Source organism: Callithrix jacchus, chromosome 8 (genome assembly GCF_049354715.1).
Source record: "Callithrix jacchus isolate 240 chromosome 8, calJac240_pri, whole genome shotgun sequence".
NCBI lineage: Eukaryota > Metazoa > Chordata > Mammalia > Primates > Cebidae > Callithrix > Callithrix jacchus.
The window spans coordinates 15,465,001-15,485,925 of NC_133509.1; the positions used below are offsets into that span (position 1 = coordinate 15,465,001).

Sequence of the window (20,925 nt, forward strand, 5' to 3'; positions counted from 1 at the left end):
AGGGTGTACAGGTGAGCTGACTCAGTCTGGGGGTGAGCCGCTCTGGCTCCAGACACAACAGTTTTTACTCTTGAGGATATACTTTGGGGAATGAGGCTTGACAGGTTCAAAAGACCAAAACCTCACATAGGGGTGTCTAACTTGGCCATGTGCCATAAATATACAGGTGGGTGGGCTTAGCCTGTGGTGTGGAGCAAAGGTTTCTTCCAAGCTAAGCCCTCTGTGGAACTACTGACAATGTTCTCAGCCAGCCTTGGGCTTTTGGGCTTTGGAAGTAGGGCACTGACATGAAGCTGGGGGCCAAGTATCCTAGGGGCAGGCGTGGGCCAGCTCTCAAAGTTCACAGAGCTTCCTGTCTTCCAGCTGTCTGTAGGTGGTGTCTTTGGTTGTCAGGCAACTCTCTGGCCAGCAGGAAGGGCCATTCTGAGGCTGGGCCAGCCTCCTCGAAGGTCTGATGAAAGGGAAGGGGTGTGGCCCGAAATCTGTATTGCACCCCAAGTGGAGGCTGCGAGCTGGCCTCCCGGTCTCCTTCCCCTGTAGTACTCCTCTCCCGTGGGACATGGGAGGAATCTTCCAGCAGGCATCTCTGCCCTAGCAGAGAACCCTCACTGCCCTCACTGGATGACTCTGAGAGGGAGGAGGAGGAAGAGAAAGAGAAAGAGAAAAGGCACTTCCTCAAGACCCCCACCCAAGGCAGTGACTGGCTAAGGCATGACAGCTGGGCCTCATTAATGTCCTTCAGCCAAGCTCCACCCCTACCGGGTCTTCTGGGAAGCAAAGCAGGGCGGCTTTGCTGGGCCAGGGGGATAGTCATCCTGCTGTGCTCTCACTCAGATACATTCAATAGCTCCCTATTATCAGCATGAAAAATCTGAAACCGCTTAACCTGGCATTCGAGGCCTCCTGCTACAGCCTATCCTAACCTGCCCTCTCCTCCATGTTCCCACTTCTCGCCCAGCACCAGCCACACTCTTCTACTTCTTGGGTCCTGAAATAATCTTCCCACACCTTCTGCCTTTGCTTGGCCCTCCTTGGCTTATTTGAAACGTCCCCTGCGGTGGAGACCTGGGGAAGGCTCCAGCTCCTACACAGTGGGTCCCAAGTGTGCCAGTTCATGGGGCCATGGCCGACCACACCGTTTCTCTGACTCACTTGGAATTAACCTCAATGGCCCTGGGACATCCTCATGTGATCAACCTTGCTGTTGAATGCCTTGTGGCACCCGTACCTGCACCCCCTCCTTGGTTTCCTCACTTTCATTGCAGTGCTGCGGACTTGGGGGGAATCTCAAAGAAACATGAGTGATTCTAGTTTCTAGTTAAAGGGGTGCTAGCCCTTGTTCTTCCAGCATCTTTCCCAGTGTTTGACCATTTGCCAAGGAAAGGACTCCAATCTTTCTCTCTTTTATTTGTACTTTTATCTGATCTCCGACCTCAATTGTGTTGTAATTAACTGTGCACGTGTCTGTGTCTCCCACGGGCCAGGAAGCAGCTTGAGGGCAGGCGCTGTGTCCTGCTCACCATGGAGCTCTCAGAGTATCAACCACAGGTGCTATGCAGTTCCAGTTTAACACCTTGAGAATTAAATTAACATCTTGCTAATTAAACAGAATGCGGGCCCTAGGGCCAGATGCTGTTGGGAAACTTCTAGGGATCTATACTTCTGAATTTTCTTTTTTTTTCTTTTTTTTTGAGATGGAGTCCTGCTCTGTCCCCAGGCTGGAGTGCAGTGGCGCGATCTCAGCTCACTGTAATCTCCCCCTCCCGGGTTCAAGTGATTCTCCTGCCTCAGCCTCCACAGAATCTGGGACTACAGGTGCCCACCACCATACCCAGCTATTTTTTAGTAGAGACAAGGTTTCACTGTGTTGGCCATGATAGTCTCAATCTCCCGACCTCGTGATCCACTCCCCTCAGCCTCCCAAGGTGCTGGGATTACAGGCGTGCGCCACCGCGCCCGGCCACTTCTGAATTTTCTAGCACAGTCCTGATTCCAGCATTGTGGCCTTTTGTTAGCTGAGGGTCCTAAGGTTGGGGATGGAAAATGGTGTAACCACAGTGTGGGCAGAGTCATAGGCAGAGTATTGGCTAAAGAGCTGAGGAACATAGGTCAGGATGGGACGGAGCATTGGAGAGAAGATGGGTACCTGGACAGATCTGCTGTCCACTCTGGGCAGCCTAAGAGCATGGAGGAGAGGACTGGGGTCCCAGGAGGCTTTAATGAGGAATAACGTCACAGATGGTGGACTTGGTTCAGAAACTCAGAAAGACCCAGAGACAATGGGGACACTGAACATCACCCCCTTTGCTGCCCTCCCCTCTGGCCCTTCCTTTAGAAAGGAACAAGCTGTAATTCACTACATAAACAGAACCAAAGACAAAAACCACATGATTATCTCAATAGATGCAGAGAAGGCCTTCGACAAAATTCAACAGCACTTTATGCTAAAAACTCTCAATAAACTAGGTATTAACAGAACGTATCTCAAAATAATAAAAGCTATTTACCACAGACCCACAGCCAGTATCATACTGAATGGGCAAAAACTGGAAGAAGTCCCTTTGAAATCTGGCACAGACAAGGATGCCCTCTCTCACCACTCCTATTCAATACAGTACTGGAAGTTCTAGCCAGATCAATCAGGCAAGAAAAAGAAATAAAGGCTATTCAATTAGGAAAGGAGGAAGTCAAACTGTCTCTATTTGCAGATGACATGATTGTATATTTAGAAGACCCCATCACCTCAGCCCAAAATCCTCTGAAACTGATAAGCAACTTCAGCAAAGTCTCAGGATACAAAATCAATGTGTAAAAATCACAAGCATTCCTATACACCAATAACAGACTTAAAGAGAGCCAAATCAAGAACGAACTGCCATTCACAATTGCTACAAAGAGAATAAAATACCTGGGAATACAACTAACAAAGATGTAAAGGACCTCTTCAAGGAGAACTACAAACCACTGCTCAAGGAAATAAGAGAGGACACAAACAGATGGAAAAACATTCCATGCTCATGGTTAGGAAGAATAAATATCATGAAAATGGCCGTACTGCCCAAAGTAATTTATAGACTCAATGCTATCTCCATCAAGCTACCAATGACCTTCTTCACAGATCTGGAAAAAACCACCTTAAACTACATATGGAACCAAAAGGGAGCCTGCATAGCCAAGCCAATTCTAAGCAAAAAGAATAAAGCTGGAGGCATCACACTACCTGACTTCAAACTACACTACAAGGCTACAGCATGGTACTGGTACCAAAACAGAGATGTAGACCGATGGAACAGAACAGAGGCCCTGGAGGCAACGCCACACATCTGCAACCATCTGATCTTTGACAAACCTGACAAAAACAAGCAATGGGGAAAGGATTCCATGTTTAATATACGGTGTTGGGAAAACTGGCTAGACATGTGCAGAAAGCAGAAACTGGACCCCTTCCTGACACCTTACACTAAAATTAACTCCAGATGGATTAAAGACTTAAACATAAGACCTAACACCATAAAAACCCTAGAAGAAAACCTAGGCAAAACCATTCAGGACATAGACATAGGCAAGGACTTCATGACTAAAACACCAAAAGCATTGACAACGAAAGCCAAAATAAACAAATGGGACCTAATTAAACTCCAGAGCTTCTGTACAGCAAAAGAAACAATCATTAGAGTGAATCAGCAACCAACAGAATGGGAAAAAATTTTTGCGATCTACCCATCTGACAAAGGGCTGATATCCAGAATCTACAAAGAACTAAAACAGATTTACAAGAAAAAAACAAACAAAAGCATCCAAAATTGGGAGAAGGATATGAACAGACAGTTTCAAAAGAAGACACACATGAGGCCAACAAACATTAAAAAATGCTCATCATCACTGGTTATTAGAGAAATGCAAATCAAAACTACATTCAGATACCATCTCGCACCAGTTAGAATGGTGATCATTAAAAAATCTGGAGACAACAGATGCTGGAGAGGATGTGGAGAAATAGGAACACTTTTACACTGTTGGTGGGAGTGTAAATTAGTTCAACCATTGTGGAAGACAGTGTGGCGATTCCTCAAGGACCTAGAAATAGAAATTCCATTTGACCCAGCAATCCCATTACTGGGTATATATCCAAAGGATTATAAATCTTTCTATTATAAGGACACATGCACACGAATGTTCATTGCAGCACTGTTTACAATAGCAAAGACTTGGAACCAACCCAAATGCCATCAATGATAGACTGGACAGGGAAAATGTGGCACATATACATCACGGAATACTATGCAGCCATAAAAAACAATGAGTTTGTGTCCTTTATAGGGACATGGATGAACCTGGAAACCATTATTCTCAGCAAACTGACACAAGACCAGAAAATCAGACACTGTATGTTCTCACTCATAGGCGGGTGTTGAACAATGAGAAACATGGACACAGGGAGGGGAACATCATACACTGAGGTCAGGGGGGAACTAGGGGAGGGACAGCAGGGAGTAGGGAGTTGGGGAGTGATAACATGGGGAGAAATGCCAGATATAGGTGATGGGGAGGAAGGCAGCAAACGACATTGCCATGTGTGTACCTATGCAACAATCCTGCATGTTCTTCACATGTACCCCCAAACCTAAAACACAATAAAATATAAAAAAAAAAAAAAAAAAAAAGGAACAAGCCATGGTGAATGGGACATGGCTGGAGATGGCCAGGTAACTGCTTCTGCAGAGCTGGAAAGTGACTTAGGCCAGCAGGCTAAGGCCTCGCGGCTGGGACCTTTGCCGTCAATGATTTGTGCTTCTCTCTAGATACTCACTTCCAAAGTGCTTCATGGGCAGTGACTTCTGCCTTGATTGTGAACATTAAAAAATAAAAATGAATGCAGGTACCACTCAACCTGTGTTTTGCCTTAGGGAGGCAGGCTCAGTGCGCTGGAACCCTAGTCAGCCTTAAAAGCTTTAAAGGCACAACAATAGCTGACACAGTCTAGAAGCACCAAATGAAACACATTGAAGGGGGCGGGGAGCTGCTTGTCCTTCATTCTACCTATTTATGGAGAGCCTGCTACACGCTGGGCATGGTGCTGGGCATGGTGCTGGGCGAGGTGGATACCAGGATGGAGAGGAAATGGCCTGGGGATGATCTTTGGGGTTGAATGCTTGAATCAGCCCAGAATATACACAGCAGGCCCCTCACCCGTGTGTGGGCTGGGGGTTCTTCAGCCCCTGGGTGCCCTCCCTGCCTGCCACCCGCCACCTCCCCTCATTGTGGGCTCTTACCCAGGTAGGCAGCATGGTTCTTGAGCTCATCTGGGAACTCTTTCAGGTAGGACTCGCGGAGAGGAATGAGCTTCCCGGCACTGGTCTCCTTCAACACAGCTCCGTTCCAGTCATAGGCACCGACGGCTCCCAGCAGAACCCCATCCTGGCATTGGGAAGTAGACACACATCAGCACCTGTCTTCATGGGCCTGTGGCCAGGAGTCACACCAGGTCCTGTGACCAGTGAAGCCTCCGCCAGCCACCTTGGGCACCTTCTTCTGGGTGCATCATTTAGCGACCTAACTTCTGGCAGGGGCTCCTGGCTTTTGAATGAGCCAAGGAGACCTTCTTGCCTCGTCCCATCCTTAGCACAAAATGGGTCAAGCCGATCCCAAGGACAGGAATTTAGGAAAAAAGGAATGTTCTAGAAACAAACTCTAAATCCAGGGCCAAACCTCCATCCCTCTTTGAGCTTCAAAACCCTCTAGGGACCCTGTCGCCACTGTCCACTCCTTCTGACACTTATCAAGGGAGGGAACGTGTTCCCCCCAATTGGCCTTCTTCAATATTTCTTTGCAGTGTCTGAGTTCCTTCTGTGTATGTAAACCCTACTCCTTGGTTCCTTCAGTAAACATTCACTGAGGTCTCCTTTGTGCCAGGCACTTGCTTGATGCCAGGGATATTGTCCCTGCCCCCACAGAGTTTGAAGATACAAAAAAAAAAAAAAAAAAGACTCAAACAACATGCAGTTGCAAACTGTGATCAGTACATTCGGGGAAACCACCGTGAGGCTGAATCTGGATTGAGATGGGGTCATGAAGAGTCTTCCAGGTCGTCACGTGTACCCATGCACCTGAAAGATGGGTGGGGCCAGAGAGAAAGAGGAGCTGGAGAAAAGGGCCAGGAACAGCCCGTGCAAAGGCCCCGAGGCTGGAGAGTGTGCAGAGCCTTTGCACATAAAGAACTGAATGCTGTTTGATGGGGCTGGAGCTCCAAGTAAGTGGTGCAGAGGAGCCTTGAGATGAGGCTGGACGGGTGAGCCAGGGTCACCCCCATGCTAGCCAGCACCCCAGGCACTGCTGCTCGTGCTTGTTTCTCAGGGCTTCCAGGGTCTTGTTCTACCTGCCAGTTGCAGGATAAGAGGAAACTTTAATGCTTGGGCAGGAAGACAGGAAACTATGGCTCCATGAGGGGAAGTTTCTAGGTTATTAACCCCATGGCCCCTTCTTGAGGACTGGGTCCATTCACCCTCTCTCTTGCACCCCCGACCCCTCGATTCAGCAATCCACATAACTAATGGGTACAGGCAGACAAATAGCCAGCACTCAGAAGAGGAAGGAAAAGGATCAGGGACAATGAGGGGCCCAAGGAAGGGGGTGGAAGCAGGGAAGGGCTGCCTTCTGGGTGACCTTAGCCATTACAGGGGTGGAGGCAGACTGTCTGGACCCCAGCTTTGGGCTTTCAAAACACAGGCTGGTAAAGTCACCACGGAGCCCTCCCTGAGCCTCGCTGCCTGGCCGAGCTTTACAGAGTTTCCACCACTTTACAGAGTCAAACTGATCTTACCAAAGTGTTAACAAATCGTAACCCTCGAGAGGTAGAACTGACTATTCAGACAGAAGGTTTCTACAGCTATGAATAAGCTGGTCTTGGGAGAGCCAATGTGCTCGGTTATGTTTCACGCCGCACTTTCCAATTAGCCTTCTTCCTCCCCCTCTGTACTTGAGCCTCTGACAGTCTGTCCCAGCCAGGACGGGAGCCAGGAACTCAAATATTCACTGTCCACAGAGTCACCGCCAACATTCCCGCACGTGGGGAGTGCTCTATTCTTTGCGGAGTACTTTCTCATCCATCTGTCCATTTGGGCCCAGAGGCCCCATGAAATCAGAAGGACAGATGTTCATTATCTGCACTTGACAAATGAGCCGCTGAGGTTCAGAGAGGGGAGGGGACTTGCCCGAGGTCACACAGCAAGTCAGAGGCAGGGCTGGGGCTTCAACCAGAGAGGTGAGTAGGGCAGGGAAGAAAACATGTTTCTTCAAAGTCTGCTGTGGATCCTGCTTTCTTTCTTTCTTTTTTTAGATGGAGTCTCGCTCTGTCTCCAGGCTGGAGTGTAGCGGTGCTATCTCAGGTCACTGCAACCTGCACCTCCCGGATTCAAGAGATTCTCCTGCCTCAGCCTCCCGAGCAGCTGGGACTACAGGCGTGTGCCACCATGCCCCCCTAATTTTTGTATTTTTAGTAGAGACAGGGTTTCACCATGTTGGCCAGGATGGTCTTGATCTCTTGACCTCAAGATCTGTCTGCCTTGGCCTCCCAAAGTGCTGGGGTTACAGGCATGAGCCACCGCACCCGGCCCCTTCTTTCCATTTTCCACCTGAACCCTCCTGGGGGAGGAATGTGCTATTTGGGGTCTGCCTTCCTTCCTTCCTTTCCTCCCTCTCTCTGCCTGCTGAGTCCAAGTTTGTAACTGCAGACCAGTCTTCTGTGCTCCATGGACAGGCCTTTGAAGATGGATTTCCGGCTTTGCAGATGGCAGGGAGCCCCTGTGATGTACTGAGAAGGGCTGGCTTGGCCCAGGAGCCTGGGATTCAGCCGGGGAAACCCTTCACGCTGACTCTCCTTCTGGGGGCCTGGGGAATTCCGTCGGGACTTTTAGGATTGGCAATGTGGGGCCAGGTGATCGCTTCCAGTGTCCCACATTATGCCACTTTAACCCTGGCAGCAGCTGCAGTCTGGGGCCTGCAGTGGAGGCCCTTTCCTCAGAGCAAATTTGTTGGGGGCAGGGAGAGTCTCCTGAGGATGGGTACACTGTGAGGAGCGGGCAGGTTAATGCCACCTCAAACCTCAGTATGTCAGAATCTCTTCCCAGCTGGGGAAACCCAGACATTTTGAGTTTAGAAAAATCTAGAAGGGTGGGGCAAAACAACAGAAGGGACCAAATCCTTAATAAGAAGTCAGGCATGTGGGCCCAGCTGGCAAACAAACAGTGGGCATTCCTGGGAAGAGCCGTGTCCCCTACTCCGCAGGCCTGGCACGGGCTTCCTGTTTTATGGCCTCCTTTTCTATCTGGGGCCACCCGGGCTCCCGTCAGATATTATCCGGGTGTGCGTGGGTGGCCTTGCATGGGTGGACCTTCCCCACAGGCCGATTTTCCTGGCGCTTTGTGCAGACATGAGGTCGCAGGCTTGACAGCCGTCAGAAGCTCCGGGGCCACGCCTGTGGACAGGCCTTTGAAGATGAATTTCTGGCTTTGCAGATGGCAGGGTCCCCAAGGACACTGTAGCTCTACCACCTGGAGTGTGCGTAGCTCCCACCACCAGACCCTGCCAGCTCAGCTCTCAGCTGGCTTCTGACCTGGCCTGTGGGACAGTCTTGCCTTCCCAGCTGAGCTGCATGCTCCCAGGGCGTGTGACCGTATTTCTCAAAGCTCTGTGTTTCGGCCAGTCCTGCCCCAAGCCAGGGTTGGACCACAGCCCCGGTGGGGGAGGCAGCAAGGTCTATGGGCAGAGGTTCCCAGTTGAATTTCCCAGCTCTAGGTGATGTTTGGTTGTTACAGCTGGGGGTAGTGGTGGGGGTGCTCTTGGCATCTGGTGGATACTAGATGCCACAAGGCGAGGGAAGTTGCTGACTATCCTGCCATGTACAAGGATGGTCCCTTATGGCAGAGCCCAAGATGGCACCAGGGCAGAGGTGGAGTATCTTTGGCCAGTGGTGACAGCAGGAAAAAGCTCTGGAGTCAGAGGCTTTCGAGTTCCATTTCCATCTCAGAGCTTCTAGCTGTGTGATCCCAGGCAAGTTCCTCTGTCTCCTCTGAGCCTTGAGTTCCTCAGCCGTAGAATAGTTCTGCTGTGAGAATCGGCATTGAAAATTCTTAGCAGGGTGCTTGGCAGTCAGTGAGTACTTGGTGCACGGTAGTTTTCTCGTTCGTGAATCCATCAGTAAGCATCTCCCGGGTGGTTGGGAGTCCAAGAAGCGCCAGGTGTCACAGTCACATCCATCATTGCGGTAGTGTGAGAGAAGTGCTGGAGGGAGTCAGGGACCGGCTATTTTGGGAGTCCCAGGGGCAGAGGAACAACAGAGAGAGGGGTGAGTGCACAGAGGGGTTAGGAAAGGCTTGTAAGAAAACCTTGATTTATTAGTAAGTCTCAAAATGAACACTTCCAGTTCCAAGCCTTGATTCCATTTCACAGATATTCTTCAGACATCTACTGAGACAAGCCCCGGGAGGTCAGATGATTTTTCTGAGCCCGCACTGGTGGGCGGTACTTCCCTCCTGCCCAGCAGTAATGGAATCAGGACACCAGGTGCCAGCGGTTCTTCCTTCTGGCTCTTTTTGGCTTTTGCGAGGCATGACTGTGGAGCCAGGTAGAGGTAGTTGCTGGCGGTGCTGTGGCTGGTGTGACGGGAGACCCCCGAGAGGACACCGAGGCTGTCTTCCTCCGCAGAGTCCTGAGGGTCCATGTCAGAGTGGCTGTAGACGCTCCTAAGAGCCCCTTCTAAGGCACATACACCATTTAGAGGGTGGGTTATGTTTTCGCTACTTGCTTGGATTCTTCAAAGCTTGTTCCAACAGGCTGGAAGTGGACCTGAGGCAGGGATGAATAGCCAGAGGCTTAAATTCGGGGTGGGCAGGAAAGGCCCAGACACAGGCCCTCAGCCTTTCTGTGGAGGAGAGGTCCTTGCCAAGTGTGGCGCTGGAATCTCGCAGCTGGGGTGAGCAGAAGGGGCGGCAGGGATGGGGGCACGCTACGCTGACTGCTCACACCCCATCAGAGAGTTAGAGGCCCTGGGAAGGAGGCCCAGGAGTGGGCACTAGAGCAGAGCCTGAGGACATGGGGTCAGACTTAAGAGGACCCGAATAAACCAGAAATGATTCCTACCACCGGAGTCAACTTACAAACCACTGAGACCAGCATTGCCAGAGGACCACAGCCACCATGTCCTAGGGGAGAGGGCCAGGGGACGGTCTTGACTGGCTGCCCAAGCTGGCAGGCAGAGGAGTCCACTGTTTAGGTCTGGGGGGGCGCAGGAGGGATTTACAGCCTCCCTAGGTCAACCCCTCAATTCGCCATTATCGATCAGCTTCTCTCATTTTTTGTTGAATCAGATACCCAACACCAGTTCAAATGGTAAACCCCGAGGGAAGATTACACCTTAGAGAACAGCCAACACCCTGCCTTGTCCAGTCCTCAATCCCAGGATTGGCTGAGCACAGGCCGAAGAGGCAGGAGTGTGGCTGGGGTAGCTCATCTGGGATGCTGGAGGCTCCCTGAACTTGGCGTTTCAAAACAGAACTGAGCCCTGGTTCTATTAGGTCATTATATGCGGGGTAAGAGACCTCACCTTTAGGTACACGAGAAAAAGGATTTCTTCCCATCAAGGATTTTGTGTAGGCAAGATCTATCCTAATAAAACTGCTTCCTTCTGTAAACGTTTGGAGTTGGGGCAGATTTAGGATTTTAGCACAGGATGGTGGAGGTGAAGTCCCTGCAGCTGAGCCCTGTGTGGGGGAGTTCCTCTGCCCCACCGTCAGCAATGCGCATCAATTACTTGCAGTCCTCTTTCTCCCTCTGCATCTTCCCCTCAAGGCCCATGGGATCATAGAGTCTTAGAGTCTAGCCCCCTCTGGAGGTATGAATCCCTTCCCTGGCAGATTCATGCAGCTCCTACTCGATTACCCAGCTTGGCAGGTACTTCACTGCCTCAGCAGACGGCCAGCACTAATAGAGGCCACTCTGGCTCTTAGTGACCTTTGCATTCATTTCCAAATGCTAATGGAAGCACTCATTTAAAAATCTATTCTAAAGGCTGACCAGGGGTCCACAGCTAGCCTTCCTGATGGTAATTTTTGGAATATTTTCCTTCCCCTTTCTGCAAATCAAGACTAGCATTTCTAGCTCCCCGAGTTTTCCCAATGGCTGGGACCTTTTGCCATCAGCCTGGAATGTAATGTTTTGTGGCCTGGGGACTTGGACTCTGTGGGTGTCCAGATGATGTCTTGGGGTCTCCTCTCTACCCTGGGCTTGGTCCCTTCACTCTCCTATTGTTTTTACCCTTTTGCTAATTCAAAGACCAATTCCCTTACTTGTTTAGGGGCAACAAACCAAGCGAGGAGTCATAGGCCTTTCTTCCGCCATCTGAGAGCATTCTACTGGGGACCTCTCCTTCTACCAGAACCAAACAGGCCCGGGGAAGCTTCAGGATCCTTCAGTATCTTTTCCAGCAGCAGCTATTTGAGACCATCTGTGGTGCTTCTGGCAGGGAGGGAGCCTAGGGATTTGCCTGGGAGATGGACGTACTTGGGGCAAAACAGAAAGCTGGACCCATTAGCTCTGATCCCCAGAGAGGTCTGACTGACCCTGAGAGCTGAGGAGCTGGACTCCTGGGGACAGGAGGGCTGTGGCCAATCATGACGGCATCAGCAGATGGGCACTGAAAGACCTCTGTGCTCTAAAATAGCCACCCCGTGGCTGGTCACAGCACCAGCCAGCCTTTGGCACTTGCACCATTCCCGTGCATTTGAAAGTTTTTTTTCTTTTTAATACCAAAGAGTCTCAGATTCAAATGCGATTGTTGTCACTTTTAAAGTCCAATCAGATGAAAATATCAGGAGGGAAGAAAGAACAGGGCACACGGGAGAGGCGAGCTGGGTCCCTCTGCCTGGTGAACAGAAGAGTTGCAGAGCATATGTGGAAGGAGCTGGACAGGGCAGTCATGGCCTTGACTTGACTGAAGTAACGAGCTGGGGCTGTGAGCTCCTGGGTCTCCTCGCTCTGGAAGCTGGGGAACCTGTTGGTCCTGCAGGGACTCACCTTGCTCAACACTGAACTGCGTGGACCATTTGCAAGGCTCAGCTAAAGCTTCTCTGAGTCCCTGAAGCCCATCTTAACGTCCCTTCTTTTTAGATTCTCCGAATCCCAGACAACCACAGATCATGATTTTAGAAGCAGGTCAGTGAACTTAGTATTTAAGAGTCTTTCTCCCCAAGTGGGCTATGAATGGCTGTCAGCTGAAATGTTTCTTTAGTGTACCTGGTACAGAGCCTGACATACACAAGGATGCTCAAAGAATGAACTAAGAAAACATTGGGACATTCATTTTCTCTTCTGTCCCCAACACCAGGGCTGACCTCTGAGCTGTGCCAGGGTGTTACCAGTGTGCGTGCACAATGCTGTCTATTCTGCTTACTGCCTCCCGGGGCTGCCGAAATCCTGGTCCTTTAGGGGATGCTCGAGTGCCAAGCCCTCCCTGCATCTTTCTCTGACCACCCCTCCTCCTCCTCCTCTGTTTTTTGAGATGTTTTGCTCTTTTTGCCCAGGCTGGAGTGTGATGGCAGGATCTCAGCTCACTGCAACCTCTACCTCCCAGGTTCAAGCAGTTCTCCTGCCTCAGTCTCCGGAGTAGCTGGGATTACAGGCATGTGCTACCACACCTGGCTAATGTTTTGTATTTTTAGTAGAGACAGGGTTTCTCCATGTTGGTCAGGCTGGTCTCGAACTCCTGACCTCAGGCAATCTGCCTGCCTTGGCCTCCCAAAGTGCTGGGATTACAGGCGTGAGCCACCATGCCCAGCAATTTTTTTTCTTTCTGAGATGGAATCTTACTCTGTCACATAGACTGGATTGCAATAGTGTGATATCGGCTCACTGCAACCTCCACCTCCTGGGTTCCAGTGATTCTCCTGCCTTAGCCTCCTGAGTAGCTAGGATTACAGGTGTCTGCCACCACACCTGGCAAATTTTGTTTGTATTTTTAGTAGAGACAGGGTTTCACCATGTTGGTCAGGCTGTCTCGAACTCCTGACCTTGTGATCTGCCTGCCTTGGCCTCCCAAAGTGCTGGGATTACAGGCATGAGCCACTGTGCCTGGCCAGATCACCCCTTCTTTTAGCAGAGGCCCTTCCTTCTGTACCACCCTGATCATGCTGCTTTGGTCGGCACTAGATGTTTTCATGCCTTCCCCAACCCCCAGATTGAGCAGGGGGTCTTCACAGGGGGTCTTCACAGGGGGTCTTCACAGGGGGTCTTCAGACGGGGGAGGCCTCCAGGTGTTGCACACTTATACCTAGGAGCCATCTCTAGTTTCTTTCATCCTACTCTCAAAGCTAAGAACTGCCATTCAGGATTGTTTGCAAGTTGACTCCTGGTGGCAAGAGTCATTTCTGGGTCCTGTTGGCACTTGAGTGGCATATGACAAATGCTTATTAGGTTTACTTAAATTGCATTTCCTAACCAGCTCCAACCTCGGAGACTGGAGACCAGGACTGGTTCTACCAGAGCACATGCCTGTGAATAGATGCCCTCACCTCTCTGTGCTGGGCTCTTTACCGTAGGACTGTGAGCTCCTTGAGGGCAGGGCTCCCGCCTCTGATTCTCCTGGTGTCAGGCTCAGGACCCAGCACAGAGGGGGCACTGAAAAGAGTGGCTGATCTAATCCACCTAAAACAGGATAACCAGCATCACCTGCCAACCTCATAGGGCTGTCTGAGCGTGAAATGAGGTGCAGGAATTTTCTGGAGAAGTTTAAACTTCTGTGCACATGCAACAGGGCTGTTATTAGGATAGGGCAGTTACGTTTACATCTTTCTGTTATTCAAGACAGTGGGCATGAAACTGTCCAGATGCGGCTCAGAAAAGTCTGAGTGTGAGTGGCGTTTCTGTCCATCTGCCAGCTGCATGTCACGCACGTGTCCCCCTCCCCTCCAGTCTAGAAGCTCTGACTCAGACCCCCAGAGATTCCCTCTCACAGAGCAGCTGTTTAGTGTAGAGGAAAGAGCATGGGATTAATATTTTTCTGATGAAGTTTACTCCAGCAGGTCACTCAACCTTCTCATGACTTGAATTCTTTATGTGTAAACTAGGAACCAGGAGTCCTGCCCTGTCTGCTTCACAGAAGAGTTAGGAGAGGGCAGTGGGAGGATGAAAGTGACACAGAACTAGGATGCACTAATAGGCCTTTTCTGACAGATCAGGAGGAAGGAGTACACTCCCATGGTGCCGGCCCAGGCAGAACACACCCCCTCCACACACACACACGCACTTGGGACACCTGTCCATGCAAAGCACACCCACAGGAGCACGCATCTATACTGACAAATGCAGTTGGTATGTTTCCCCACGTGGCAATCCTGGGCAGAACTTTACAGTATATTAAGCATGTTCACAGACATCGACTCTTCTGTCCCCCTTGCAATACTGGGAGGCTCCAGCCCCTTCTTATGGACCAGCATTAGGTTAAGCACACAGAGGGTGAGTGACGTAGAGCCCCAGATGTCACGTGTTGCTTGTGACATTACGTGCCCCTCCCTCTGTGGGCCAGGCCCCTGGGACCTCTGCAATCTGATGCAGTACCCACACAGAGAGAGGGGCCCTGTGGGTTGCCTGCCAGAGCACAGCTGGATCATATGGAGACCCTCCCAACACTGACATGGGGACTCAGCCTGGCACATGCAGGCCGCCTCGGGCACTGGAGCTATCCAAGGCACATGCCAGTGGCTTTGCCACCTGCCCTGGCTCTGTGGACTGAATGGGAAGGTGTACCCTGCATCTCACAGACCCTAAGAAAGAGAGAAAGCGAGAAGAGCCAGCCGTCTGTGAAGGTGGATGACAGATCCAGAGAGCTAGAAAGGGGAAGATCGTGCCCTCAAGAGACAGCTAGGGGCTCTGCGCCCATACCACCACCACGTACCTCCACCACGTGCGAGGAAAAGCCTGTCTGTGACATCTCCAGCCCAAAGGAGGTCTCATTCTTATTGGTGCCTGCAACAGAGTAACAGAGATGTCAGCTCCACGCCCAATCACTTAGCACAGACAGAGCTGCCCCTCAACCCACAGCTCCTGCTTTCTGGGGGCAACACCAGGAAGTGAGGCTCTCTTTCGAGGGGGGCTGTGCTTTCGAGGGGGGCTGTGAGGCTGAGGCCAGTAGTGTGCCAGCCTCCTCAGCCCTCCCCAGCACCCTGCACAGTGGGGGGCACCGCGCACCTTCCAGGTGCCAGTAGGTTGTTACTGGATGAACCCACTTCTGAAAAGGGCTCAGAACAAGTTATATCACAGGACGCACATACCGTAAAACTGCTAAAACTGGGGAGAGAGCCAGCAAAAGTGCACGGAAATAGTGTACGTTTTGGGCAAGAAATGGAATTTCCCACTTTGTTCTTTCCTTTTCTTCACCAGCTTTGGTTCCAGATGCCTTCGGATGGATCTCAAACATCAAATTGACCCTCAGAGGGAGGCGTGTCACCACTGCAGATTTGCATAAGAAATCCCATGAGTGCTGAAAGCCTCTCCCCACAGAGGGGGCTCCCTGAACACATCATTGGAACGAATGTTCTCATCACCCGAGGCGACCATTTTGAGGAGAAATACACAGATTTGGATATTTAAGTCCTGGAGTGGGTGTCGAAGCTCACGTTCATGCTTTATATCCGTCTGCCCTTGTTTGTGAGGGCCATTTTAGCCTCTTTTCGTGTGTCTGTGGCTTGTCATTCCCAATGCACTGCACACTGCTAAGCTTTACACGGCCTTCCATTTCTTTTTATAATCCTCCCATATGCCCGAAGCCTGATATTGGAAGGGCCCACTATAGCAATTTATGGTACAAACGAAATTTGCGCAAATCAAAAACAGAGTTTAAAATCACAAGGAGAGAGGCCACCTGAAGGACTCTGCCAGAAGAAGATGCTTTTGGTGGAGTGGAAGCAGCTGGCATATGGGGGTTAAGGGTTTCAGAATACAGAGTCGGACCCCGCAAGCTACAAGCGAGGGTTGCCCGATGAGATACAGGATGCCCAGTTAAAACTGAATTTCAGACAACAAATAAATTTTAACCTAAGCCTGCCACACCCACTGTATTTTATTTTTGCTAAAGTCGGCAACCCCAGTTCAAAGCCCACCACCCTCCCAAGCGGCGGGAGCTTTGGCACCGAAGTCCTTTAAGTTTCAGTTTTCCCAGCGGGAAAATGAGAGCATTAGCAAAGCAACCTGTCAGCATTGTTCATCAAACGCACAGCCACACATCCAGCAACGAGTAACACTCAATCGTGGATATTTACTATTTATTTATTTTGGCAGAAAGGGTCTGGCTCTGTTGCCCAGGCTGGAGGGCAGTGGCACGATCTCAGCTCACTGCAACCTCAACCTCATGGGCTCAAGTGATCCTTCCACATCAGCTTCCCCCAGCAGCTAGGACTAAAGGCACACACCATCACACCTAGCTAATTTTTGCATTTTTTTTTTTTTTTTTTAAGAGATGAGGTTTCGCCTTTTTGCCCAAGCTGATTTTGAACTCCTAAACTATAGCAATTAGCTTACCTTGGCCTCCCAAAGTGCTGGGATTACAGGCACGGGCCCCTGCGCTCGGCCTGGCGTTTATTATTATGGAAGATCCTTGCTAACACATTCTGTTTTGTGGGATTGGGTTGTGCTCTATGGGGTTTACCTGATGATACAGGCCCAGGAGAGAGTGGATCCCCTCTCAGCATGAATTGCTCACCTTCCAGGCTGAAGATTCTGTCCCCCAGGGCATCGACAATGTCCTTCAAGGCAGCCTCATCCGTGACATTGAAGAAATGCTTGTCGTCGGGGTCACTGGCGATGTATTTAATTTCATTTAGAAAAGTTTCCGGATTGATCCCCCTGCGATTGTAGTAACCCAGAACCTGCCAGGGAACAGGGGCAGGAACCGCAAACCAGAACATAGCACAGACTTTCCCATACACCACAGGCCTAGACCTTGGGACCCCACGGCGGGCCGGAGCCAGGGCCAGTGGCCATGAGAATTCCTTGTGACACCATTTGCATTTGGAATGGACTCTCTTTTAGGGGTAAGATAAAGCCCTTGCGTTAAGCTAGGGTCCTGGGAGCTGGGAGCTTTGGAGGTACATTCTAGCTTTCTGAGGTTCCAGACCCTCCCTGGCAACAGAGGTGGGGGAGAAACCCAAACCCATAGCTTTTGTGGATGGATAGGCCAGAGCAGTGCAGAAAGATTCTCAACTTGTTGTTTAGAAGAGGAAATGGGAGGCTCTTTTGAGGGTCTGGACACTTGTGAAATGGTCCTGCCTTGAAATGGTCCCTTGGAGTCCCCGTGGATTTGATGGCAAAGCCTCTGTGAGGCCGTCAGCAGCCCTTGGGCAGGCCAGGACTTACAGCCACCGCGTATCTGGTTACGTTGTCTCTCTCGCTTTGCTGGATCACCTTCTCCAGGTCTGGGCTGTCGTGGGACTCCCCATCTGTGATGACAATCATCACCTTCTTGGCCCCTTTCCTTCCGCCCTTCTGGAAAGCCTCTGAGCTGGAAGCCAAGCACAGGGGCAGGGTCATGAGAGGGAAGGATTGGGGTAGCCCCCGACACGCCCGCAGAGGGGCAGCCACAGAAAACAGGACCAAATCCTCCTGGGGCAACCCAACAGGTGCCAGGACCTTGAACCAAAGAAGTAGCTGGATTGAGACGGCCAGGGCTACTCTTTCACCAACTGCTCAGAGGGGTCTTAGATCTGTTATCTTTACATGAGACTTTGAAAAGCCCCTTTGGAGTCCTGACCTTGCCATTTTGGACAGGCCATAGGGATGAGGTGGACCTGAGAAGGGAGTTCAAGGGCAGGTGGCAACCTTTAGAGGTATTAAGTCAGTGGTTCGCAACCTCAGCTGCTTTGCGAGGAGTCTTTAAAACCTGTTGGCTGGATGCAGTGTCTCACACCTGTAATTCCAGCACTTTGGGAGGCCGAGGTGGGTAGATCACAAGGTCAAGAGATAAGACTATTTTGGCCAACATGGTGAAACCTTGTCTCTACTAAAAATACAAAAATTAGCCAGGTGTGGTAGTGCGTGCCTATAGTCTCAGCTACTCGGGAGGCTGAGAACCTGGGAGGTTCAAGTGATTCGAGATTGCGCCACTGCACCCCCAACCTGGTGACAGAGCGAGACTCCGTCTCAAAAAACAAACAAACAAACAAACAAACAAAAACAAAACTCTTGGCCAGGTGCGGTGTCTCACACCTGTAATTCCAGCACTTTGGGAGGCTGGGGTGAGTGGATCACCTGAGGTCAGGAGTTCCAGACCAGCCTGACCAACATGGCAAAACCGTGTCTCTACTAAAAATAAAAAATTAGCCAGGTGTGGTGCCTTGCACCTGTAATCCCAACTACCTTGGATGCTGAGGCAAGAGAATTGCTTTAACCCGGGAGGCGGAGGTTGCAGTGAGCTGAGATCACACCACTGCACTCCAGTCTGGGTGACAGAATGAGACTCCATCTAAAAAAAAAATCAAACAAAACAAAAAACATGACTGCTGATGCCCAGGCCTCATCCAGATCCCCGAAACTGGAATCTCTGGGGTGGTGGCCTGGGTATGAGTGTTTTTATTTTTATTTTGTTGAGACAGTCTCCCTCTGTTGCCCAGGGTGGAGTGCAGTGGCACAATCTCAGCTCTGTGACCTCTTCCTCCCGGGTTCAAGCGATTCTTGTGCCTCAGCCTCCCAAGTAGCTGAGATTAGAGGCATGTGCCACCATGCCCAGCTAAGTTTTATATTTTTAATAGTGACAGGGCTTTGCCATGTTGGCCAGGCTGGTCTCAATAATCTTCCCGCCTCCACCTCCTAAAGTGCTGGGATTACAGGGGTGAGCCACCACGCCGAGCAGGCATTGGTATTTTCTAACACTCTGGTGAGCATCCAGAGTTGAGACTCACTTTCCTTAGAACTGAAAACAGGGTGTGCTGGGGTGACTCAGCTCCCAGAAAACACTAACCCATAAAAGACATGCAATGAGGCCGGACAGAGCTCTGACTTCCTCACGAGGACTGCTTTGATTCTATTTTGGGAAATATTAAATATCAAATGCCATGACAAAATTTTCTCTTTCTCACTTTTTGTTTTGTTTTCAGTACCTAGAGCATGAGCTGGACCCACCTATCAAGCAGTCCAGCCCAGGGGGCAGCTTGGCTGGCACCTCGATCGTCAGCTTGGCAGAGGCTCTCGCAGCAGCCCATCGGGCTACAAATGTGAAAAAGTGGCTCCCAAACCACCACTGGCCTTTGGTGGCCCTGTGGCCGGCCCTCCTCTAGACCATGAGGTTCTGGGAGTATAGGCGTGGCGTCACCAAGGAGTCTGGCCCAGAAGTTAGAATTTGTCAGGAAGGATCTAAAGATAAATATTCTCTTAGACTCAGAGGGTATTCCTCATGGGTCTCACCACGTCAAGGCAGGACAGGCCATAGAGTTAAGCTCTGTAGTGACAGGTTAAAGCGCCACATGGTTTTGGTATCAGAAGTATCTCTTCTTACACAGCACACTGAAGAACCAAGGTGTATGGTTTAGGAGTTGGGAAATTCATAAAAGCTGGAATAAGTTAGTTTAGAACATCTTCAAACTACCAGCGAAGAGAAAAAAACATCCGTCATTCTCTTAGCAGTGCTCCGATACGCTGGATACGTTGCCTTAAAAAACCCACTAATTTTAGTATGTGCTGTGGACGGAAGCCTGCAGAGGCACATGCCACATGACAAGAGCAAGTTTTGAGCTCAAGCTTAACCAAGTAGTGGGAGAACTCTGCTATCCTTTTCCAAGGAGATTCTAGATGTTTCATGACTGCATGGAAGGGCCAGGCCCAGGAATAAAACACCCTGCAAAAAAGCGTGGCAGGAGCAAAACAGGTTTTATGATATATGGAGCCAGGAAAAATGTCAGGATCATATTTCTATAGAGCGGCATAGTGTGAATGTCTATACGAATCTGTTATCATGTGAATATCAGCATGACTCATCAGATTTTAAGTTCTGATTTTGCACTGGGTAAAGGGACTTGGATTTGTTCCTTTGTAAATTAGATTATACATTCCTTGAGAGCAGCAAGAGCTTTATACTCACAATGGGATCCATGGGCCTAGAAGACAGAGTGGCCCATGGAGATGTGGGCCACATCATAGCTCCTTTCTGCCCAAAGCCTGCACAGCTTCCTCCTCCTCTCGGGGAAAGCCCAGGTTCTGACAGTGGCTCACTAGGCCCTCTGAAATCTGGTCCGCTGCCTCTGTTAGCCTCTGGTCCTGCTCGCTTGCCCCCACCCACACTGGACTCTCCGTGGTCTGGAAGGCCTCAGGCACACCAAGCCTTTGTCTGAGCTGTTCCCTCCCAGCCATCTGCTGGCAAATAACTCCCTCACCTCCTTTCAAGTCTCCAGTCAAAGGTCACCTGTCAGTGAAGCTTTTCCCCACCACCCTGTTCATGCCGATTCCACACCTGCCCTCTGCACCCGCTACCACACTCCATTCTCCCCACAGCGTTCATCTCCTTCTCATGTTATTTATTCGTTTACTGTCTGCCTCCCTGTCTAGAATGTCAGCTCACTATTTGTACCTGTTTCATTCACTGATCTCGCCCTGGTGCCTGAAAGAGTGTGAGGCATGTAATAGGTGCTCAGTAAAGAGTGCGACGTGGAGAGAGGCGGGATCACTCCACATGGTGGTGTCCTCCCCACTTCCCTGCTATGTAGCCCTGCCAGGCTAATTTTCTTAACGTACATATCTGATGATTACACTTTTGTACTCAAGAACCTACAGTGGCCACAGTGCTGGTTTTAACTACACCATCATCACACCCACCATCTTTACATGGATCACTTCCCACCAACAGGAAACTCTTGCTGTGGTCAAAAGAAGTACAGCCCTGAATGCAAGGGC

General features: G+C 50.4%; 1 protein-coding gene across 2 annotated transcripts in view; it reads right to left on the reverse strand.

Annotated features, from left to right (window-relative positions):
- Window positions 1-20,925, reverse strand: part of ITGA11 (integrin subunit alpha 11) — a 163,017-nt gene that overhangs the window by 33,498 nt on the left and 108,594 nt on the right. For both annotated transcript variants that reach the window (XM_002753273.5, XM_078333479.1), the window contains exons 8-11: window positions 17,401-17,545; window positions 16,748-16,913; window positions 14,945-15,015; window positions 5,274-5,418 (exon numbers count right to left, since the gene is read on the reverse strand). In XM_002753273.5, coding sequence (XP_002753319.5) covers window positions 5,274-5,418; window positions 14,945-15,015; window positions 16,748-16,913; window positions 17,401-17,545 — 527 coding nt within the window. The remainder of the gene's footprint in view (window positions 1-5,273; window positions 5,419-14,944; window positions 15,016-16,747; window positions 16,914-17,400; window positions 17,546-20,925) is intronic.